At 34.3% G+C, this 25,578-nt stretch overlaps 1 protein-coding gene across 1 annotated transcript in view; it reads left to right on the forward strand.

Annotated features, from left to right (window-relative positions):
- Positions 1–25,578, forward strand: part of FAM184A (family with sequence similarity 184 member A) — a 137,924-nt gene that overhangs the window by 104,611 nt on the left and 7,735 nt on the right. The window contains exons 10-14 of the mRNA XM_004382734.3: positions 10,458–10,670; positions 12,845–12,998; positions 18,521–18,648; positions 20,273–20,457; positions 20,901–21,047. Of these exons, the coding sequence (XP_004382791.1) occupies positions 10,458–10,670; positions 12,845–12,998; positions 18,521–18,648; positions 20,273–20,457; positions 20,901–21,047 (827 nt within the window). The remainder of the gene's footprint in view (positions 1–10,457; positions 10,671–12,844; positions 12,999–18,520; positions 18,649–20,272; positions 20,458–20,900; positions 21,048–25,578) is intronic.

Below are 25,578 nucleotides of genomic sequence, written 5' to 3' on the forward strand. Positions count from 1 at the left end.
GTACAGGTTGTGTTAGTTTCCCCTGTATTGTGTACTGTCTGACCCTTCACCCAAGATACCACTTGTCTTCCAATAAACATTTTTTAATGAAAAAGTAAACCTTACTTCATCATATATATAAACTAATAATGATATTGCCACCCAACAGCACTAGTTGTCCGTTTACTGATTGGCATAGCCAGGTCATAACGATGCCATTTGGTTTCGATATTTCTATGGCCTGCAACTGAATGTTGACAGTTAGTGACCATACGAGTTCAGATTCCAAACATTTAAATATATTTCTTTCATATAAAGTCTAAAATCTAGAGTTCCTAAGGCTTGCCACTCTCTGCTCTGTAGTATTGTTCTAATTCATGGATTAGTTCAGGAATCTTAACATAAAGAGTGAAAAATAAGATTTACTTCTTAAGTAAATACGATACATTTTAGATTAACTTCTGGTTCTAGGACATCAGTTCTGAGACATAAAAGAGGTAAAAAACTATAAATAAAAGTCCCTCAGATTTCTTAAGTTTTGTGAAGTCTGAAGAAGTTAACTGTCTCATTAGTATAAAAAAATTATGAATATGAGAATAAAGTAAAAATAAAATTAATGTAATTAATATATATTAAAGTATGAGAAATTTAGATTGAGATGTTATGGAATAATCAAATAGGGAAGAAGTTAATCTTTTTTCTCAACTTATTTTTTCACTCTAGTAAACCTTATATCCTGGAATATGTTAGTCTTATGTTACTAGTAAAGAATTATTTCCCAAATAAAAACTAGCTTTAGTTTATAACACTTCAAGGGAATAATCACACTGATGCAATAACAACAGCAAAAAAAGGTAATTATGTTCCGTCTGAGAATTTGATCGGTGTCCAAAGTAAAACCATTTGCTATCTGAATTAGTAATAGAAACTAAAAACACAGTTGTGTATTTTTAGAAGGTAAAGAGTGAGGCTATTGAAAATGAAATCACATGTTATCCTTTATTACTTGGGGCGTGTATGTATGTTTTCCTCCAGTGGTTTATTGCTTGAAATTCGATGAGCTTCCGAAAATTGAACCCAGATCATAAATAAGTTTATCAAACACATCCTAGAAAATAAGATTAAAAGGAGATGAAGGTATCTCTTCTTCCTTCCTTCCGAGTACAAAACCAGAATATTATTAAAATTTCACATATTTCAGTGATTATCTCATACTTATTTCTGGCTCGCCACTTATATAGTCAATCAAGTTATTGTTGCGGTTTACATCTGCTCGTATCTCTTTCTGAAGAGAAATACTCCATGAAAACTCTATCAATCATAGTTGATATAATGCTTGGAAGCATTATGCTGTAGATTTCTGGGAGGAAGTTAGAACAATAGTATCCCTCTAGGTCCTTCAATAATCATTTTTTAAACTGAACTCCGGTTTGTATGTACTAGCCTTTGGTGTTTTGCATAGGTAAGCCTAACAGGCCACAAACTGTTTTCAGGGACTACGTAGAATTTACACTATGTATCTTAAGTTTCTGTTTGTCTTATTTCTTTCTCAGAACTGTTTTCAACTTATTTTTTTCTTGAGCATATTATAATTAATGTTCTGTGTTTTACTCTCCCTTTTTTATCCCTCTTTCTTTCACTTAGTTGATTTCTGAATGTTTCCCTTTATTCCTGTGATCTTTTCTTCATAGCGGCATTCACTGGGTGAAGCTTTGCATAAATCTATCAACAATGTAAGTGAGCTGCACTTACAATTTGTACACAAGGGCATGTTGCACTTTTGTTTTTGCATAAACAACATCACTGCTTTAAAGCTTTAACTTGTGATATTAAAAAAAAAATACCACTTTAGCAATCAATAAGAAATCTTTTGTTTGTGGTTAATTAAAGCTTCTAACCTTCAGCTATTCATCTGTGTATGTACATACATCTACCACATTGTACTAGTAAGCATATACTTCTTATACAGTCCAGCAAGATTTTAAATCTCAAACATACAATTCATTATTTTAATGTTTATCATGAAAGATATAGTTAATATTTTTGAAAAACTATTAACTAGTTGAATATCATAAAAATAGAAATAAATGTAAAAATGTACTTCATCCTTTGTCAAACTAGTTTCTTTTTTGAAAGAATAGTAACAATAGACTTCTTCAAAAGGATTAGGTAGTTTTGAAAGTTCATGAGCTTCAGAACATGTTTTACATTTTAATGTTATAATTATTAAAAAAATGAAAAGACATATGGAATAAATCCCTTTTCTAAGAATTGGCAAAACTATTATTTTTTACATATGTACACTCAAGTATGCAGAAAGTAAACTTCAAAATAATATTTCATTTAAGCACTCATTAAAAATTTTTTTTCTTTGTATATGAAGAGAAAAACTGAGATTTTTTTTTTTTCACATCAAACCCGTACCCAACTTGTTCTTTAAAGTAACAGAGAATTGAACATCTTTGAATATCTTTCTTGATATCCTAGGGCAGCTGTCAGCAAACTTTTTTTGTAAAAGGTCAGATAGTAAATTCTCTAGGCTTTGTGAGCCATACAACCTCTGCTGCAACTCTTCAGCTCTGTGAAACCATCCAGACAGTATGTAAATGGATATGTGTGGCTGTGTTCCAATAAAACTTAATTTACAAAAACAGATTGTAGTTTGAGAACCTCTGTCCTAGAGGAATCAAAGCTTTGAGTCTGGAGATGTCCTGTGAAATTTTGATACTTGAGAGTGAAACTATTTCCTCATATCTCCCTAATTTCTTTCTACTGTACAAGAAAAAAATATATATATATATACCTACCTTTCATATTTAGCTTTCCTTTCAACATAAAAAACAACTGGAAATATACCTAGCATTTTCTTTAATGCATTTGAAAATAAGAAACAAAAATATTTATCTCAACGTTGGTGAAATAAGGCTGCATTTAGAAATTCTTCTTAATGGTCACAGGTTAGAATATGGTAAGAATTTGGGCATGACAGCCATATCAATCCAGACATTTGGCCATTTGTGCTAATTAGGATAGAAAGAGGAACCCGAATAACATATGACTGTTGTAAAAATTAAGTATTTTGAATTGTACTTCAAAATTATTGTGAGAACATAGTCACTTTTTCCTTAATAGTTCTAAATGAAAAACTATTTATTAAAATAAAAATGACCTTATTGAGCTTAACTCAATAACTGGAATGGGAATACCTCGATTCATTGCCTACAAAAAAAAAAAAGTAAAAGCGGCTGATAAGATACAATGAAATCAACATTTAGTTAATTTTGTTTCATAGCACCATAGTCATTGAGGATTAAGTCTTCATTCTGTTATCATGCAAAACAAAATATGACCTTGTTAGTGTTGTGTGCAGCAGGCTGAGGACTCACCTACTGCCTTCACATAGCCTTTGCCCCAGCCTTCCATGTGCAACTTCAGTGTTTAGCAAAAGTTTTCCTCTATGTAACCGCTTGTTCTAAAAAAAACACGTGCTATTGATGTATCTGTCCTTTATACAGCTTTCTAATATTTTCATTTAAGAATTAGAGGATACTTAGAAATATTTCACAAATACCTTAAGAACCTTAAGTAGATATTATTATTGTGGTTCTTAATTGATAAACTCAGTGTATAAGTCTTAGAAAATAATGAAAACTTCATAATTTCACAAGCTTAAATTTACTTAGACTCTTCAAAAATAGCAAAATAGAAAAAAATCACAGAAAAATAAAATATTTAAGCACCTTCAGAGATTTTACATGAGCATTTGCATAAGTTGTTGACGTATTAATAAATTTTACATAACGTTTTATTAAGGCTAGTTCTTCCATATCCTCTACTAAGCCTTCGTTAGCTATTTTTAATGTTGTTTTATATGTTTGAATGTCCTGAACTGAATATTATATGATTTAGACTTACTGATAATTCATGTTGACCTTTCTTGTCATCAAAACTGATAAGTATTCTGGCTCAACACAATTCCATAATTACCATTTATCCAAGAATAAAATTATATTTACACATCCTATTTTTTCCTAACTAGTTTTCTTGCTTTTACAAAAATGTACCCTCTCACACAGAAACTCCTACTCCAAAAAGCAAACCATTTTGAAAAGCCATGATTCATATACAGTCTTCTTCAAAAAACACACTGTATGCTCTCTGCCTTTAAATATAGTCACAGAAGCACATTGATAAATTCTTCACCAATATCTTGATAAATAGATAAAAGCCACAGTAAAGAAGGGAATAATATTACTTGAGGAAAGTAACAGTATATTTTGTTTTCCTCTGATCTCATGAAACGAACTGAGGACAAAGAAAAGGCCAAGGCTTCAAAAACTTCTCTAGATCTTTAAGATAACTATATATTTTGGAATAAAATGACAGCTTCTTTTGGTTTATGAATTCCAACAATTTGTCCTGGTATAGGGCAATGGTTCTCAACTGTGACTGTGCATTAAAATCATCTATGATTTTACAGATTACAGATGTAACCAGCCTTTTGATATATGTTTACAGGTGAATGTTCAGACAGGTTTTTTGCAATATTTGTAATAGCAACAATATAGAAGCCAATCTAAATAAAGTAATAATGGTATGTTTATATTATGGAGTTATGTCTATTAGGATGCATTTGGCTATTAGCAGCAGAATAGCCAGTTAACAGTGGCTTAAGCAGTCAAGATATTTAATTATATTACATGTCAAGAATTCTAGAAAAAGGTAGTTCAGATTCAGTGCAACAGTTTAACAGTGTTATTTGTTACTAAGTACTCAGGCCTTTTCTGTTTTGCCATCCTCAGTGTGTTAGCATTTGACCTTAGGTTTGTCATGTCATAGATGCAAGATGGCTGCTCCAGCTCCAGCTATCATTCTCTTGAACAGTGGTGCTCAGTGCAGGAAGCTCTCCTTAAGTATTTTTTTGTTTTCATCAGGAAATAGAATCTTTCCCAAAGGCTCCCCACATCCTTTTTTGTTTTTTTTTAAGGTCTCATTAACTAAAACGGAGTCACATGCCCTTAGGATTAGATTACTATGACTTTCTTATCTCAATAATAAATAATTGCTTGGTGCTAGGAAAAGGGCCTGCCTTCTTTAAGCATAAGGGCTTTCCATGCAGTCCCTGAACAAACTCAGAATTTGGCTGAGAAAAAGCAAAGGAGCCCTGGTGGAAGGAGCCACTGGTTAAGCACTTGGCTGCTAACCAAAAGGTCAGCAATTCGAAGCCACCAGCTGCTCTGCAGGAGAAAGATGTGGCAGTCTGCTTTCGTAAAGATTACAGCCTTGGAAACTCTTTGGGGCAGTTCTGCTTTGTCCTGTAGGTTTGCTATGAGTCGGAATGGACTTCATGGCCTCTGGTTTGGGAAAAGGGAAAGGGGGAGAATGTCTGTTGGGGAGACAAGGAACAGTGCCTGCTTTAGAAATTCTATGTAGTCATTAAAAAGAATGGGGAATATGTAAATATCATGGATATATGTACTCTATAAATACCATTTTTGAAGAAAAAGAAACTACAGAACATGAACTAATTGGCTTCCTCAATGGAACAATCATTAAGCATCATTAAATAAATACCTGGGTATATTTGTCTTTGAGGAAGCTACGTAGAGTTGGCTGTGTGAGAAACCAGTCCATCACACATCAACACCTGCAGGTCAGAGCATCTACCCTTACAGTTTCACCTTTGAAATCGTGTTTATTCCTCTGTGCAATACATATGGAATATCTGTCCCAATCAAGAGGCTCACGGGTTTCTGTTTCAGCTACTCTGGACGTTAACTACTGGTCTCTTTGAGGTATGCCTAGGGGCCCCCAAGCAACTTTTGTGTATAAGACATAGCCTATATTCTGTCAGATCATGACAGATATACTCTGTACATTTGGTAAAAATTGTCCAGCCATTTATACATGATGTAGTTAAAAAAAAAAAGTCTAAAGAAAACAAAACAAGCATTTATATCAAGAGAAAATATAAGGCATTAACACTGGTTCTTTTAAGGATTGGAATTTGGCAAGGAAGGGGAATGAAGAAGACTTTCCTTTTTATTTTATATACTCCTATGCATGTTTAAGTTTTTCACAATGAACACATACCACTTTGGTAATTAGGAATAAAAATCTATTAGGCTGCCTTGGCCCAATTCCAGACCTCAAGAGATGATTCTGATACACAGCCAGACTTGAGAACCACAAATTACATTTACTACCTCAAGACATGTTTTGTTTGTATACTTTCAGTATTCTTTTATTTCTGTAACAAGACTGATTTTTTTTTTTAGGAAAAAATATGCCAATGTTGATTGGATCAAAAGCCAAAGGGTGTAGGTCAGATGTGCGTAATTACTATGACATGGCCCATGTTGACATCCTATCATGTCTAGTACCTCAGATTTGATGTTCAAGATTCTGTTTTGAGGGATTTCTTCTATAGCCCCACTGTGGAGATCTTTTCAGTAACGGAATCCTTGTGAAACTGCTCTATAGGACATAGGTGAAGCTTTTCATTCTTCAAAAAATGTATCCATATGTTTTTAATTTTAGCTTTTTCTTTTTGAAAATTTTATGAATTTTCTTTCAAAAAAAATGAGACAACGGTATTTTCAGTGGTAGAGATCAGATGGTAGCAATTACTATCAGGGCAGTTTGGCCTTAAAATTGTTTACAAAATAATCTCGTACCTATTTATCAGTAGAATATATTACATAATTCATATCTAAATTAATATGATAATAATTAAAAATAAACTTTTTTCTGAAGTAGGGATTCTCTTTTATTTAAAATGAACAAAATAAAAAGGCATTAGATGTTTAATTTAACAAGTGCGTATGAAACTAGTACCATATACTGCATAATCTGAATATACTATATAATTTGAAGCAACTACAGTTTCTCACTTGTTAATTCAACAAATGCATTTCTAGATACTCCATAATTCTATAATAAAAGTACTGATGAAGGTTGTCCACACCATTTAATGCAGAGTCCATCTTTGTTCCCTTTTGTTTTGGGTTAATGAGATTTTATATTAATATGTATTTCCAGAGAGTATACTAAACTCAGCTGTTTAAATTATGGCTATAAAATATTAGTTCATTTTGTATTACTTTGCTCATTATTTTTGTCTTTTAAAGTGCCATGTAATCTTCATGCTGAATAAAGGCTGATAATTTAATGTAATTCTACTAATTTATTTATAAAAAGAACAAAATAATTAAGTTTTGATGCTACACTGCATGATAAATGCTTTCTGCATATAGTTCATGTTACTGTCTTGAGCATGGATCCAAAGATTTTAGATAGCCTTGTTGTTATTTTGGTGTGCTTTAAAGGTTAAGAATTCTTATATAAAATGTCTAAACAAAATAGATTTAAACACTAAATTGCATGTTGATGTCTTTTGCATATAGTTCATATTACTGTCTTGAGTATAGATACAAAGATTAATCATATATCCTAAGATGCAAAATATTACTTTGGAGTTCTTTCAAGGTAAAGTATATTATGATGTAAAATATTTAAGTGTATTTTACTTAAGCTGGAGAGGTCTCAAAGTAAATGTATAACTATTATATGACTGTGGTACTCCATTCATTCATTGTAAGTATTCTAATTTCTTCATAACTTTCATCCTTAAATAGTTTAAGTGTGAGTCAAATAGTCAAATAAACACATGGGAGACCTTCTGATGTGGTGAACTTTTGAATACTGTAGGTATTGCAGAATGTAAATTCAATACTGTGAACTGATCAGCTTCTTACTAACTTTAAGTGCACACTCAATCAGAATCCAGGGCCACTGCTACCCCATATGATGACTTTATGCAAATTAGAAAAATATACCCCTTCTTTTTGGGTGGATACAGATATATCATAACTTCCTAGAGCCATCATTACAAAATACCACAAAGTGAGTGGCTTTAAAGAACAAGAATTTTATTGTCTTATAGTTCTGAAGGCTAAAAGTTCAAATTCAGGGCATCAGCAGGGCTGTACTTTCTCTATGTCAGCTCTAGAGGAAGATCCTTCCTTATCTCTTTCAGCTTCATGGTAGCCACGGGTATTTCTTGGCTTGTAGATGGACCCTTACATGGTGTCTTCCCCCTGTGTATGTCATTTTCTCTCCATGTCTGTTCTCCCTTTTTATAAAACATCACTCAGAAGGGGTTGGGATTAGGACTCGCCCTACTCCATTATGTCTTCATTTAATTTAACTGATAACAAAAAAGAAGTTCTGTTTCCAAACGAAGTCACACTCATAAATACAGGGGTTAGGACTTCAACATATCCTTTTAGAGGATGCAGTTCAATCCATAACAACCAGGGCAGACAGTCTGGTGACCAAAGAATGCTTTATGAATTTCAGTCCCACTTGGACAGGTGCCAAGTAATAGCTTTGACAATATCAATCATTATTCTACATGTAATACACTCTTTCCCTAACTTTCCAGATATATTTTAACAAGTAGTCACCAAAGACAAAGTAATCTCCATGCTGGAACTGATACCAGTGTTGAACCAGCTGGCTAGAAAAAACATTACCAATTACACATCAGTGTTGGCAAACACACACTTTTATTGCCCATTACCGTTTTATGATTTTTTTTCTTTCAGGGCTCTCTTTAATATTAATTTCAATCTGATCTTCCTTCTATAAAATGGGGAGAAGTCACATGATATAATTTGTCTTGGGCTTCCTACTCCACACAAGTATGGCCTTGGCTGTTGCTGTGACATTCTCATGCAATTTTTACCCTTGCAGGGTTTATATCAGTCTTTAAATATGAGTACTGCTGCCACTTAGAGTATAGGAACTTGCATTGTCTAGAGTCAGAGCATGGCAGTTCTGCCTGGGCTCCAAACATACAAACATAACCTCAGAAACCTTAGTTTTCTGTAGAAATTAATAAGTGGAATTCATATCACTTTCAACAGGTAGAGTAACTTCTTTGGAAATACATTAAGATGTCGGTTGTATCATTTCTTATCAGTGCTTGACTGTTTCCATGAAAGCATGTGCTAACTACTAATCTTGATTTATAACTTTGTCCAAAACCATTGCAGACAGCTAATCATCTACCCCGAGCTCACTTTCTGCCTGCATTCTGTGACTGTTTCCTGCTGTTTAAGAGGGAGAGAGCTACCTGCTTCTGACCTTTCTTGTCTTCTAGTGAACAGTTCTTTCCTCCTTCCTTGTTTTGTATCACTGGTGATTCCCCAGCCTTCCTCTTTCTTTACCAGGTCCCTTTCTTTCTGAGACCTGTGAGGGAGGCAGCCTATCATCTTCCTCCCAGCAATCAAAAGAACTCAAAAACTCACTTTAGAAAAACTCCCTTTAAAATTTACTCTCTTTGTTGGCTTTCTTGGCCACAAAAACTGTTTTACTTGCATATAGATACATATAGTATCTTAAGTTGCTTATGGAACACATTTTACAACTTTTTATCTAGTTCCTCTTAGCTTCAAACTTCTTTTAGAATATGGTTGGGGTATACAGTATCAAGTTACAGTATCCTTTATATGAAAATAGAAATAGATAAAACGAAATGATTTCATCAAATGTATATATGAACATATATAATATATACATATACACATATTTTATACCTTTATTTCTAAAAAGACATAATTTTAAGTATGTTAAAACATCCAGAAACAGTACAGACAAATTAAGAGTCATGTTGTCTGTCTTCAAAAGGAGTGATAAATCAATTTTTCATAGTAAAGCATCTGACAGTATTATAAAGATGAAACTAGAGGATTGTGGGATGTTTCTGATTTTTAAAAAAGCTTAAAGGTTTGCAAGTTCTTTTGAAGTAAGTCTACATTTAAAAATAAAAAATCTCTTTTTAATACAAGGATTCTAAATTATGAACTGACAAATCTTTTAGATAGTAGTTTTTTGATTCTCCGATAATCTTAGCTAACATTTATTGAACATTTACTCTGTGCCAGGCACTGTTTTAAGTCAACTATGTGTAGTAACACACTTAGTTGTCACCACAGCCCAGAGAGCTGTTTGTTACTAGCAAGGAAAGAGCCAGAATTTTAACTCAGAGCCCACAGTCTTAACGACTCCTGTTTAGTACCTCACAAACAAGCAGTTTAACTTTTCATACTATCCACTTGATGTGACTGTGACCTAACAAATAACATTACTTGTCTTCTGTTTATATTTATATTGCATATTATGAATTTTTTATTGCCATGCAATATAGGTGTTCATTGTATTGCTAAATGTGGGCTGCAGTGTTCTTTAGACAGTCTACAAACGTAACCTAACTAGTCTATTACTGAAAATAGAATTAAAAGTTTTGATACCTAAAGTTTAGATTTTTATGATACTGTAAAACATTTCAAGTGGAAATTTACTTAAGTATTTTACTCTAGTTAATATCTTTGAAATGCTTTTTTCTCTTAGATTGGCAGTTTGTGAAATATGCCTTGTATTTATTCTTCATTGTGTACCATTCTATGGCATAGATTTCCTTGCTGAAACAGACTCTGGAGATGCAGCTTTCCCAGTCTCAGACTTCTCTGCAGCAACTGCAAGCCCAGTTTACACAAGAACGACAACGGCTTACACAAGAGCTTGAAGAATTAGAAGAACAACATCAGCAAAGACATAAGTCCTTAAAAGAGGCACATGTTCTTGCATTTCAAACTATGGAAGAAGAAAAGGAAAAGGAACAAAGAGTAAGTTTAATGTTTAATGTTCAACTGTATTAATGTTCAACAGCCCAATAATTAATTAGCCTTCAAATTCTTAAGAACTCATTTTTTGCTCAAAAGATTATATATTGCTTTATTTAAATGTGTTTTTCCAGATGTGGCTTCTGGTAGGGCTGATAGTGATGGAATGTATATACTAATTAACACTTATCACAGGGAAATTAGACTATGGCCAACGTTTTGTTTCCTACCATAATTCCACATTCATGATAAAACTAATATACCATTTGGCTTGTCATATAGATGGTTATGGAGCCCTGGTGGTGCAGTGGTGAAGAGCTCGGCTGCTAACCAAAAGTCCAGCAGTTCGAAGCCCTACGGGGCAGTTCTACTCTGTCCTATAGGGGCAGTTCTACTCTGTCTTATAGGGTCACTATGAGTTGGAATCGACTCGATGGCAACGAGTTTGGTTTGGTTTTAGTTTATGGATGGTTACAGTGATTAAATAAATTCAGTTAAATCTTTTAGCATGGTTCTACTGACCTATAACCACTCTAATCATTTAATAATATCATCACATTTTTCATTTTTCTTTTTCAGGCTTGATCTACAGAAAATATGTATCCAAGAAATATATATATATATTTATAGATTTTATAGATATCTATTTTAGAATAGATTTTTTCCTCATCCACTTGTTTTTCGTATGTACAAAATTCACAATGAAATTAAATTGGAAACATTTAAAAATAGTATAGTCCCTTATATATACAGTGCGAAAGGCTGTGAAGAGTAGTGACAATAACAACTCAGAAGATACTGAAATCAGATAAATTGGATTAATCATATTATATGCCCAAATCTCCCCATACTCAGTTATGAGTTAAAATGTTAGTTTGATATAACCTTACTGTGATAAATTTTGGTTTAGTTCATTTCTTAACACTTTATTTTTTTATTTCTTCCAAGGATCTTATAATTAAAATAAAGAGCTAATAGAAAAACACAGTTTTGACCATGTATAGTCATTACTGATTTAGGGTGTTTCTTAATCCTTGACTTAGCTATGGGCACTATTTTAAGAAATAGTGTATTATAAAGAAATTATTTTTAAAAATAAAGGCATATTCTTTTTAAAGCAATTAACTTGCCTATGCAATAAGTTGTATTCTATTGATCTTGTCCAGAAAGTCAAGGAAGTTACTTTTGTTAAAAATTAGGCATGCTTACAATGCTAAACAATTTATCCATTGGATGCCATTTATGAATCAGAATAACACATAAGCTCTCATGTCAGTACTTTAATTTTGCACGCTTAATCTTTTATGGAACTTAAATAAATCATTCTTCACAGGATATCAAAACCTGCAATTTTACTGTACTGTCATTAGGTAGACAAGCTGCCTCAGAAACATGGTCTAAACTTAGTCCTTATTTACCTATTTTCAAAGAAACCAATGCTTTATTTTTCAGAAATAAAACACTTTTTAAACAGTGAACTTAAATAGCTAAATACGACTTTTAAAAAACAGTCCTCTAGAGTAATGTTTAAAGAAATAAAGCCTGAAATGCAATACATCTTTCTCAGAAACCTTTCATGTTATAGATTATATTTTAAAAACACCTTGTTGGCAGTCAACCTTTAAGTACTCTTTAAGTACTTTTCCAGTTACTACTCACAGAGCTTTTGCTTCTTTCTGTTCACATGTGCAGGAGCAAAGAATGACTGTGGAAAATAGCTATAAAATATTTGATATGGCCGGAGTTATAAAAGCTTTCATCTCTCTTTTCCTAATCTGAAATAAATCTTTTCTTGTTAATGCCCTCCTCCTCTTTCCTGCATCTGAGTCTGTGTACACAAAGGAATTATTCATTAATCTTAGGTAGTTTACACCCCTTAGCAGCTTTAGAAAATGACTTTGAGAACTGCCTTAGGTAAAGGGTCTGTATTTTCAGTTCAAACAAAATACACTGACTCAAACTGGTTTCATTACGATTAGTTTATTCTGTCCTGCTGAAGTGACTTTACTAATTTATTTTCTAATGGTGATTATCTTGTATCTAGTTTTCTTAAAAATGAACTAAAAAATGCCTAGTATTTCTTTAAACAATGCATCTTAGTAACTATTTTATATTTTGTTTACATTTTCTGTCCCATATTCTAGCATAATACTTTGAATTTGTTTCTCCTGTTCTAGGCTCTTGAAAATCATTTACAACGAAAACATTCTGCAGAGCTTCAGTCATTAAAAGATGCGCACAGAGAGTCAATGGAGGGCTTCAGGATAGAAATGGAACAGGAACTGCAGACTCTTCGATTTGAATTAGAAGATGAAGGAAAGGCTATGCTTGGTATTTTGGAAGGATTATAATCTTACCATATTTATTTGTATATTCTTCCATTTAAAGTTCAGCAAATAGACAAAGTGTTATTTTTAAGTTTTAAAACATGTGAGTGAATATCTATGTATGTTGCGTGTTTTATTTAAAGCTACCACATGAAGAGGTGGGTATGGTAAAGTAGAACAGGTAGAGCACACACAATACAATCTGTTCAACTTTTTCTGTACTCTGGCTATGGGCTACGTAAGCAACATCCAGTGATACTTCTGTCTGTCATCAAATGTCTACCAAACATTTATCAGAGATTTGTGGAATACCTCGTATGTGCTAAATATTGTGGTAAGCAAAAGGAATTAAAAATGAACTGTTGCTTTGTATTTGCACTCCAGTAGCTGATAATCAAATGCAGAGGTAGCCTTTGTAAGGCTATGGCCAAAGGGGAGTATACAGTTTCCACAGCTGTGTGAGGAAAGGTAAAGCCAAACTAAGTGTTGGAGTTGTTATTCAATCCATTGAAACATGGTTTAATCACCTCTTTGCTGACAAAAGGACTTTTTTGTCATTTTTTAAATTAAAATATTTAGTTAGAGATACTTGTGAATTTCCATGTTGTTGTAAGAAATAATGCAGAGATCCCATGTACCCTTTACACAGAGTTCCCCAATGATAACATCTTGCAAATCTGTAGTACAGTATCAAAACCATGATAGCGACATTTATCCAGTCAAGATACAGAACATTTTTATCACCACAAAGATCTGTCATGTTACCTTTTCATGGCAATACCCACTTCCCTCTCCTCCCCTCCTTTAACTGCTAGCAATCACTAATCTGTTGTCCATTTCTATAGTTTTGTCATTTTTAAGAATTTTATATAAATGGAATCATACAATATGTAACCTTTTGGGATTGATTTTTTTCACTCACCATAATTCTCTAGGGAGTCATCTAGGTTGTTGAATGTACCAATAGTTTGTTCCAGGTGACTGAAAATACCATGGCTTGGGTTAGGCACACCTTAGTCCTCAAAGTGACATCTTTGCTTTCTAACACTTTAAAGAAGTCTTTTGCAGCAGATTTGCCCAATGCAGTACATCATTTGCTTTCTTGACTGCTGCTCCATGGGTGTTGCTTGTGCATCCAGGTAAAATGAAATCTTTGAAAACTTCAATATTTTCTCTGTTTATCATGATATTGCTTATTGGTCCAGTTGTGAGGATACCTGTTTTCTTTTTGTTAAGGTGTAATCCATACTGAAGGCTGTAGTCTTTCATCTTCATCAGTAAGTGCTTCAAGTCCTCTTTGCTTTCAGCAAGCAAGGTTGTGTCATCTGCATATCACACGTTGTTAGTAAGTCTTCCTCCAATCCTGATGCTGCATTCTTCTTCATATAGTCCAGCGTCTCAGATTATTTGTTCAGCATACAGATTGAATAAGTATGGTGAAAGGATACAACCCGGACACACGTTTCCTGATTTTAAACCATGCAGTATCCCCTTGTTCTGTTTGAACAACTGCCTGTTGGTCTGTGTTGGTCTATGTACAGGTTTCTCATGAGCACAGTTAAGTATTCTAGAATTCTCATTCTTTGCACCATTACCCATAATTTGTTATGATCCACACAGTCGGATGCCTTTGCATAGTCAGTAAAACACAGGTAAACATCCTTCTAGTATTCTCTGCTTTCAGCCAAGATTCATCTGACATCAGCAATGATATCCTTCTTTCCACGTCCTCTTCTGAATCCGGCTTAAGTTTCTGGCAGCTTACTGTCGATGTACTGCTACAACCGTTTTTGAATGATATTCAGCAAAATTTTACTTGCATGTGATATTAATGATATTGTTTGAAAATTTCTGCATTCTGTTGAAGAACCTTTCTTTGAAATGGGCACAAATATGCATCTCTTCTAGTATGTTGGCCAGGTAGCTGTCTTTCAAATTTTTTGGCATAGATAAGTGAGCACTTCCAGTGCTGCAACCATTTGTTGAAACATCTCAGTTGGTATTCCATCAGTTCCTGGAAACTTGTTTTTCGCCAGTGCCTTCAGTGCAGCTTGGACTTCTTCCTTCACTACCATTGGTTCTTGATCATATGCTACCTTCTGAAATGGCTGAATGTTAACCAATTCTTTTTGGTACAGTGACTCGGTATATTCCTTCCATCTTCTTTTGATGCTTCCTGCATTGTTCAGTATTTTACCCATAGAATCCAGTGAAGTCCGTGTGTATAGTCGCTGTTTATGTTGTTGAAAAAAGGTGTTTCCAATGAATAAATTGTTGGTCTTGCAAAATTCTATCATGTGATCTCCGGCGTCATTTTTATCACCAGCACCACCATATTTTGTAACTACTGATCCTTCTTGTATCCAGCTTTCACATTCTAATCACCAGTAATTATCAGTGCATCTTGCTTGTATGTTTGATCAACTTCAGACTGCAGAAGTTGGTGAAAAATCTTCAATTTCTCCATCTTTGGCATTAGCAATTGATGTGTAAATTTGAATAATAGTCGTATTAACTGGTCTCCCTTGTAGGCATATGCATATTATCATATCCCTGACAGTGCTGTACTGCAAGATAGATCTTGAAATGTTCTTATTGACAATGAATGCGATGCCATTCCTCTTTGTCATTCCTGGCATAGTAGACCGTAGGATTTTCTGATTCAGTATGGCCAATACCAGTCCATTTCAGCTCACTACTGCCTAGAATATCGGTCTTCAAGCGTTCCGTGTCATTTTTGATGACTTCCATTTTCCTAGATTCCTATGTTCCGATTATTAATGGGTATTTGCAGTTGTTTCTTCTCATTTTGAGTCATGCCACATGAGCAAATGACAGTCTTGAAAGCTTTACTCCATCCATGTATTTCGTGTGCCTTCCAACCTGAGGGGCTCAGCTTCTCGCAGTATTTCAAACAGTGTTCCACTGCTATTCATGAGGTTTTCACTGGTCAATTTTTTCCAGAATAAATCACTAGATCCTTCTTCCCAGTCTTAATCTGGAAGCTCTGCTAAAACCTGTCCACCGTGGGTGACCCTACTGGCATTTGAAATACTGGTGGCATAGCTTTCAGCATCACAGCAACATACAAGTTACCACAGTATGGCAAACTGACAGACAAGTGGTGGCATCTGCAAATAGGGACAGTTCTATTTCTTTTTTTTGGCTCTGTACTATCCCTTATTTCCTTTTCTTGTTGCATTGGCTGAAACTTTTAGCACTATTTTAATAAGGATGTGAATATCCTTGCCTTCCTCCTGATCTTAATTGGAAAGCATTCTGTGTGTCATCAAGTATAAGGTTAAAAACCAAAACCTAACCAAACCCACTCCTGTCAAGTTGATTCCGACGCATAGCAACCCTGTAGGACAGAGTAAAACTGCCCCACGGGTTTCCAAGGAGCGCTTGGTGGATTCAAACTGCCAACTTTTGGTTAGCAGCCAAACTCTTAACCACTACACCACCAGGGTTTCCAGTATAAGGTTAGCTATAGGTTTGTTTTTTTTTTGTAAATGCTCTTTATCAAGTTGAAGTTCCCCTCTATTCGAGTTTTTATTGTTGAATTTTGTCAAATGTTTTTTCTGCATCGATTGATGTAATCATGTGATTTTTCTTTTTTAGCCTGTTAACATGGTGGATTACATTGATTGTTTTTTGAATACTGAACCAACCTTATGTGCCTCCTGGAATAAACCCCACTTGATCATATGTAAAATTCCTTTTTGTATATTGCTGAGTTGTATTTACTAATATTTTGTTAAGGATTTTTGCGTCTATATTAGTTAGTGATATTGGTCTGTAGTTTTCTTTTGTTGTACTCACTTTGTCTAGTGTGCTTATGAAATGAATTGGAAAGGTTCACTCTTCTGTTTTTTACAAGAGATTCTGTAGAATCTGTGTTAATTCTTCTGTAAATGTATGGTAGAATTCTCTCATAAAACCAGCTGGGCTTGGAGATTTCTTTTTAGGAGTTTTAAATTTTTAATTCAATTTCCTTGATAGTTGTGAGGTTATTCAAATTATTTAATATTGGATGAGTTGTGCTAGTTTGTGTTGTCAAATGTATATAGGCATAGTTGTTCATAGTATTTTCTTATATCCTTTTGATGTCTGCAGGCTCTGTAGTGATAGACCTTGTTTCATTCCTGATATTGGTATTTTGTGTCTTCCTCTTTTTTTGTCATAAACTTGTCAATTTTATTGGTGTTTTCAGAGAGCCAGCTGTTTGTTTCATTGATTTTCTCTCCTGTGTTCAAAATTTCATTAATTCCTTCTCTCTGCTTGCTTTGAGTTTTAGTTGTTCTTTTTCTAAATTAATGAGATAGGAGTTTAGGTTATTGGTTTAAGGCTTTTTTCTTTTTTTTAATGTATGCACTTAGTGCAATAAATTTCTTTTGCAGCACTGCCTTTTCTGTACTCCACAAATTATGATATGTATTTTCATTTTCATTATTTAAGTATTTTTTTAATTTCCTTTGACCCACAGATTATTTAGAAGTGTATTAATTACTCTGCAAATGTTTGGAAATTTGTTTGTTGTCATTCTGTTATTGATTTCTAGTTTGATACCATTGTGATTGGAGAACACACTCTATGATTTCAATCACTTAAAATTGCTTGAGGTTTATTTTAGGGTCCACCCTATGATCTATTTGATACATGTTCCATGAGCACTTGAAAAGTATGCATATTCTGCTATTGTTGGTTGGAGTGTTCTGTAAATGTTGATTAGATCCTGTTGGTTGATGTTGTTGAGTTCTTCTGTATCCTTGATGATTTTCCATATAAATGTTCTGTCGGTTCTCGAAAGCGGAGTGTTAAAGTCTCCAACTATAATTCTATCAGTTTTTGCTTTGTATATTTTGCAGCTCTGTTGTTTGGTGCATATATATTTAGAATTGCTGTGTACTCTTGAGTGATTGACCCTTTTATGATTATGTAATGTTGCTCTCTGTCACTGGTAATTTTTTTTGTTCTGAAGTCTGCTTTGTTGTAGTTGTTGTTATTGTTAGTTGCCTTTGAGTTGGCTCTGACTCATGGCGACCCCACGTACAACAGAATGAAACGTTGCCCAGTCTCATGCCATCCTCATGATTCCTGGTATGCTCAAGTCCACTGTTGGAGCCACTGTGTATTCTGAGTGCCTTCCAACCTAGCAGGCTCATCTTCTAGCACTATATAGAACAATATTCTGTTGGGATCCATAGGGTTTTCACTGGCTAATTTTCAGAAGTGGACCATCAAGCCTTTCTTCCTCGTCCGTCTGAGTCTGAAAGCTCTGCTAGAACCTGTCTACCACGGGTGACCCTGTTGGTATTTGAAATAGTGGTGGCATAGGTTTCAGCACCATAGCAACATGCAATCCACCACAGTAAAACAAACTGACAGACATGTGGTAGATAATATCTTAATAAGCATATACACATGCCCTTATTTAAAATAATAGCCTGTGACTTTTATAGTTTTTATCTAAAGTATCGATAATATTTTGAAATATGCTAAACCCTTTTATTTCTTGACTGCCAGCTTCCTTACGCTCAGAATTAAACCATCAACATGCAGCTGCAATTGATCTGTTACGGCACAGTCATCATCAAGAACTGGCAGCTGCTAAAATGGAACTAGAGAGAAGCATAGACATCAGCAGAAGACAGGTAAATAAGAACATTCTGTTCTGTGAATATTTCTTAAATGTGAATAAATTGAATGTTCACAATTTTTCAAAAATTTATTTTGTAATTACTGGTGCTTTTACTAGTTGTTATTTACTATCTTTATTAAAGAGTTTATTTTTAAAGAGAAATAAGTAATTTAACCTTAGTGTATATTGGTCATGAAATTACATTTTCTCTTATGAACTTCTAATTGAATATTTTGAATTTTACATCCATCTTGGGAAAGTGAACAATAAAATATACATATTGTGAAGACTGAAGGCAGAATACTATAAAAGTGTTGCCCAATAGAACTTTTCATGATGATGAACCTGTCCTAAATCCACTACGGTAGTCACTAGCCATATGGGCCAAATATGGCTAGTTCAACAGAGAGAACTGAATTTTCAATTTTAATTAATTTAAACTTAGATTTAAACAGCCATATTGGATAGAACAGCTTTAGAAAAAGCAGGTCCTCAAGAAGAAAAAGGATACGTTATATTTCCATAGAATGCTAGCACAGCTACTATTCATTCATACTTTTTAAACTGTTCTCTTTGACCAAGTATACTTTCCTTTAATTAGATAGTTTGTGATCCTGAATGTGTGAATATATGCTGTATGTATTTTTAGGCACCAGTGCAGGAAAAAAATTAAAAAAAAAAAAAACCCATTGCTATCAAGTTGATTCTGACTCATAGCAACCCTACAGGACAGAGTAGAACTGTCCCCTCAGATTTCCAAGGAGCGACTAGTAGATTCAAACCACTGACCTTTTGGTTAGCAGGCAAGCATTTAACACTAGACCACCAGGAAAGGCTATTAATTATTAGTTTATTAGATTTATGACTTTCACTTTGTTAGTATTCAGCTGTGTTCAATGACCAACCCAAGTTTTCTCTTCATTGCTAGGAAGTTTTAAATGAGCCACCTTATAACCATGGAGGGAAGTTATACTTACTTCTAACTAGGCTTACGCTGAAATCGACAATGTCTAGACCTGCAGAACTTGTTGTATAACAGTGACTTCTAGGAAAACGGAAGGGAGCTTATCTGCCAGATAAGATAACTGCTGGAGCATCACTGAGGAGACAAAATCTGCTTTCTAAGCCATGGGAAGAGTGAGTGAGTGAGTGAGTGTGTGTGTGTGTGTGTGTGGGGTGTGTGTGTGTGTGGTGTGTGTGTGTGTGCGTGTGTGTGTGTTTGGAAGGCCTCCATAGATGCAGGTTCTTTTAGATTAAAGGACAGTGGTGCCAACATCTTACTACAAAACCATATAACTTACAGGGCTCTAACCTTCAGCTCTGCCATTGATTATATATCATTCTTGGGCAAATCATCTTTTGGGGTATTGGTTTCCTCATCTGTAAAATGAAGGAAATGTGCTTTTATGATCTTTTGGATACCTGCTGGCCTGACATTATTGGAGTTATGTTTCCATAAAAACACTTCTTAAATGTATGGAAAGAGGAGAGACCTTGAGGTTATCTGGTTTCAGCAGTTTGCTTTGCAGCAATGTCAGAATGGGTACATCTGACATTCCAGTTTGTCATTTACTTTCCCTCAAATAGACACAGAAAGCAGATATGTAGAAAACTTTTAAGAAGTATTTGTATTTTAGAGTCAGGAGCACATGTGCAGAATAACAGATCTCCAAGAGGAATTAAGGCACAGAGAGCATCACATCTCCGATTTGGATTCAGAGGTACAGCACCTTCGTGAGAATATAAACGCCCTAACGAAAGAATTGGAATTTAAGGGCAAAGAAGTACTCAGAATACGAAGTGAATCTAACCAACAGATGAGGTACGCTATTAATTACAACAGAAGAAATATCCAGTGTTAGCTAAAAGACTGGTGTCATGATATTTAGCAATATGTGCCTCTTATGACTAGACTTCCCTTCTAGTTAAGATGTTGAAGACCACTTTTTACTTTATTTGACTGTGTTATAATCCAGAACACAGATGAAATGTTTATGTTTTGGATGATGTGTATGTATTTGTTAACTTTGAAAATTATATATAATATACTAAAATCTTTTTTAAGTGTTATTTTTATAAAATAAAAAGCATTAAAGGAGACAACTTTAACAAGCTAGAAGATTAGAGGAAAGTAAGTAGCTCAATTTAGGCTCTTTCCATTAATTTTCTATGTATTGTACCTAAAACCATTTCAAATCTGGTAGAATATAGAAAGTTTTGAAAGCTTGACTTCAGAATAACATTTTCTTAACTAAAAATAAACAGGTTGCATGAACAAGATTTAAACAAGAGACTTGAAAAAGAGCTGGATGTCATGACAGCAGACCACCTCAGAGAAAAAAATATCATGCGGGCAGATTTTAATAAGACTAACGAGCTACTCAAGGAAATAAATGCAGCTTTACAAGTGTCGTAAGTCATATTGTATTACAGAAGATTCATATGCGGATAATTCATAAACTGAGGAGCACTGTGTCTAATCTGAGTCTGGCTACTATTTTGATTACAGTTGAATGATACTTTGAAAAGAAAACTTAGGTGCTATATTGCAGATAGTGTTTATAGTGTGGTACGTTATCTAGTTAGGATAAGTCTGCAAGACAATTGAACGACTGTTTTATCAGCTGCTACTGCTGCAATTCTACTAAGACAATCTTATCTAAAGAATGTATCCCAGGATCATTAACTGTTCAGTACCAGGGAGAAAACTCAAAAGTTTTCCATTATGTAATGTTATATAAAAGAGCATATTGTGAACAATAGGAAAATTATGGTGCTAAACACATACCTACACACACTATTAATACATATTTTACAAAAATATCAGAAGATCTTCAAAAAATAAACATAAACTTTAAATAACAGTAGTTACCCCTTAGGGAGCAGATTTGGAGGTATTAGGGGAGAAGAAGAACAAAGGCTTTTCCTTTTTTATTTTATATGTCCTACTTAGGTCCTGTTTGAATTATTCTTACAGCAAGCATTTCATTGTTCTGTGATTTAAAAAATCAATAAAGGAAAAACATTACAAAGAAAGTTACTACTCTACATAGTAAGTCCAATATTGCTAAAGTCAAAATCTTTAATTATTACTTTCCCAAGACACTTATAAACTGCTATAGCTGATAGTGCTAGCATTTGGTTCATCTCTGTGGCTCAAATCCTAGTCCAGCTTCATTATGTCAAAATTATCTGCTCTAAGCTGTTGCTAATAGTTTATTCACCTTCAATCTTCCCTCTTCCAATCAATTTAAAAAAATACTCATAAAGATAAAAAAATATTTATACACATACATATGTGTGTATCCTATCTCCACATACTTCAATAAAGTCACAGTTAGTGACTAATCCCATAACTTTGTTTTAAAGTCAAACTTATATTCTTACTTAGCTCCACTGTGCCTTATTCTGCATCATCCGTTGACTACCCTATCCCGTTTACTGCCTTTGTATCAACCAAGCTGACTTTTCTGTTTCCTTTAGAATCTCCTGTGATGTCTTTTATGGCTAAAATAACCTGCTCTATCATTAGTACCTAATAAACTTCCTCCAGTCCAAAACATCTCACATTTCATCTATTTAACTTAGTCTCACAGTAAATATTGTTACATGTGTGCATGTGCACCCACATACATTCACTTAAGCAGGAATAGAAATCAGTCAGACCACCACCAGTGGTTGGCATTTATTTCAGTGGCCTCTGAGGTGAGGTGCTCTTTTTGATGAACATATAGCATTTATAAGAATCTTCACATTAGTAGACACTTAATAAATGTTTTATGAATGAATTTTTTGAGGATTCCCTATAATATTTACCACTTTGTGAAGTTATCTTTGGAATGGTAAGGAGAATCATGGGGTCATTTCTTCCAGTCACAGTGACTTTGGTGTTTGCTATTATTGACGGTAATTTTTAATCCTTTTGAGCGGCAATAAGAGCTCAGGTATCTGCCTTGTAGATCTTATAACCACAGGCATTTTGCAAAACTCAGGTACAAGTAAACCCAGTGTCTTGGCTATTACTTCTCCTGTCCTCACTATTATTATTCATCAGATAGAGGCTAAAATCCTGGCATCCCCATGTCTTCCTTTTTGGCATGCTTCTGCTATCTTGTGTCATCCTACCCCAAAATCAAGAAACCATCACTTCATACTCTGAAAAAACATGCTCACAAAAAGAATAACCTCTGTCTATGTGTCTTGTCTCCTTAAGAATATTAATTTACAAAGAATAAAGGTTACATCTTTGCTTTTACTTAATGCTGTTTTATATGTTTTTGCGTATCAGGGATTTTCTGTTAGTAAATAACAACTTTTAACTTTCCTATATTATGATCACTTCTAATAATTGAAGAATTAGTATTAATGGTAAGTCAAATATTTTATCTGCTTTCCTAGATCTACCATTCATTTTACACTTTGACCAGGGTCCATGCTAACCAACCATAGTTTTTGTTCCACTGTAAACCTGCTGTCATCCTATAATTAATACGGAAGTTTCTTGCTTCTGCTCTGCCCAAGCCTTGAGAAGTCGGGAGACTCCAGGGAAGAGAACCAAAAAAGCCTGTTGCTGTTGAGTTGATTCTGATTCACAGCAACCCTATAGGACAGAGTAGAACTGCCCCTGTAGGGCTTTCAAAGAGCAGCTGATGGATGCAAACTGCTAACCTTTTCTTTAGCAGCCGAAGCTCTTAACCACTTTGCCACCAGGGCTCCTTAGGGAAGAGAGGAGGCAACAAATTTAAAAGATGAAAAACACCATCTAAGCATTGTAGAAATGGTAATGAGAGTTCTGTATCTATTATGGAATGATTATTAGAAATCATCTTTTCTACTGCTGGGTATTAAAGTCTTCTTAGATTTTTAGATGTACAGAAATTTGAGTTTCTTCAGCGACATAGTATCTTAGTAACCTTACATCTAATAAAAACATCATGGTTTTTATTTTTTAAAAAACAATGCAAGAATGAACTTTTTGATTATATCTAAATGCTTCATTCTGTAGTTAAAAGACTGTTAAAGCTACATGAAAACATATACTAGAGCTTGGGTTTAGGACAGACCTTTATTTTGGTGGTTCAGAGATTATTATTGTTTTAGGCTCTCTGTACATTAACTTGGAGCCCTAGTGGCATAGTGGTTAAGAGCCTAGCTGCTAACCAAAAGATCAGTAGTTCAAATCCTTGGAAACCCTGTGGGGCAGTTCTACTCTGTCCGATAGGGCATTAGGAGTCTTGGTTTGGTTTTATATGACTATCAGGAATTCTGTCATTTCTGGCTACCTATATTTTCTTAATACTTTTTAATGGATTCATTTTAATTTAAAAATTTAACAGGAACACTTTCTATCATCAGGTATCACTTTATACCATACTGAAAAGCATTATCTAAATAGAAGCTAAAAAATGACACAAATATAAATTCTGTGAAAATAAAACAATGTCATTAGATTCTAGCTAGCATTGATGCCCAAGGCCTGCCTATGTTTTGTGAAATACAGTAATAAGCCCATGTTATTGAGGCCATTTTTAGAACTGAACTGAGACTTTCTCCTTCTTGTAATCATAAAGATTAAAGGAGAAGGTACTTAAAGTTCTCTCTCGATCACCAGTCGTTCACATCTGGCCTTGGGGAAGCAGCGCCTGCGTGGGCAACTGAAGAAAGGGAAAATAGTGACTAATGTTGGCTTTAAATAGATATTAGAATGGTACTAAGCTTTCTTCCTCTTAGAATTTTGAAGGTCTAATGATTCTGAAAACATATTTGCGAGTTTAATCTATATCATACTGCTTATTTGTTCTCTCCTTTAATGCTTTCCCATTTGTGTTTATATGGATTATGTTTTTTCAATTTAATCAATTATTTTTTCCCTTTAATATCCAGGCATCTTTTTTTAGTATTTCTTGTTTGTTTATTTTGGTAATGTAAAGATATTTTGTGAAGAGGATTAAACTGATAACATTTCATCACTGTGAACAGCTTTGAATAATGCTTTAAAATTAGTTTTTTTTAGCTACCAGGACTGCAGGAAGCAATTCAAAATCTTGTACTTTGCTTTAATGATGAAGAAAGTGCTACAGTGACATCTTGTGTCTACTCTGAGTATGAACCCCAAATATCTTTTTCCTTGACTAGATCAGCTAGGTCAGTTATTTTCAACCATCTTGAAGCCTTTGCCCACAGAGTACATAAAGAATAAACCCTGACATGTCTTGATAAAGTGTAAGGTCACATTACTGTAAGTTTAGTGAATCACAATGTTTTTTCACGCAGTTCTCATTTTCATTAAAAGACAATAGTAAAGACAGTGAAACTTACACAATGCACAACCGACCTTGACGAAGTTCCAAATGATCCAGAGATAATCACTCCCTAACCCCACACTTCCTCATCACCTCACACCTTCCCACCCCCAGTTAGAACTCTAGCCACGGAGCTAGGTAGGGAGTCAAATTACTTCTAAATCTGTTAGCCTGAGTTGAGTTAGTGGGTTTTAAGGTATTAAAAAAAGGAGCCCTGGTGGCGCAGTGGCTAAGCACTCGACTGCTAAATGAAAGGTTGGCGGTTCGAACCCACTAGCCTCTCCGTGGGAGAAAGATGTGGCAGTCTGCTTCCATAAGGATTTACAGCCTTGGAAACACTGTGGTGCAGGTCTACCCTGTCTTCTAGGGTTGCTGAGTCAGAATTGATTCTACAGCAATGAGTTTTTGGTATGGTACTAAAATATACAGGGATTCTGACATCCATCTGGGATGTGGTGGGAGGGACAAAAATCACTGATTCCTAGAAGATAATCCCCTAGGAGATATTTAATATTTGTTGAATGAATGAATCCATCTCTGAATATTTATTAGTCATAATTTTACTGAACTTAAGTTCTATCCTTTATGTTCTGACAACCATAAGATTTTTTAAAAATTTCTAGTTATTTAATTCTCTAAAA

The sequence above is a fragment of the Trichechus manatus genome, unplaced genomic scaffold, assembly GCF_000243295.1.
Source record: "Trichechus manatus latirostris isolate Lorelei unplaced genomic scaffold, TriManLat1.0 scaffold00098, whole genome shotgun sequence".
Lineage (NCBI taxonomy): Eukaryota > Metazoa > Chordata > Mammalia > Sirenia > Trichechidae > Trichechus > Trichechus manatus.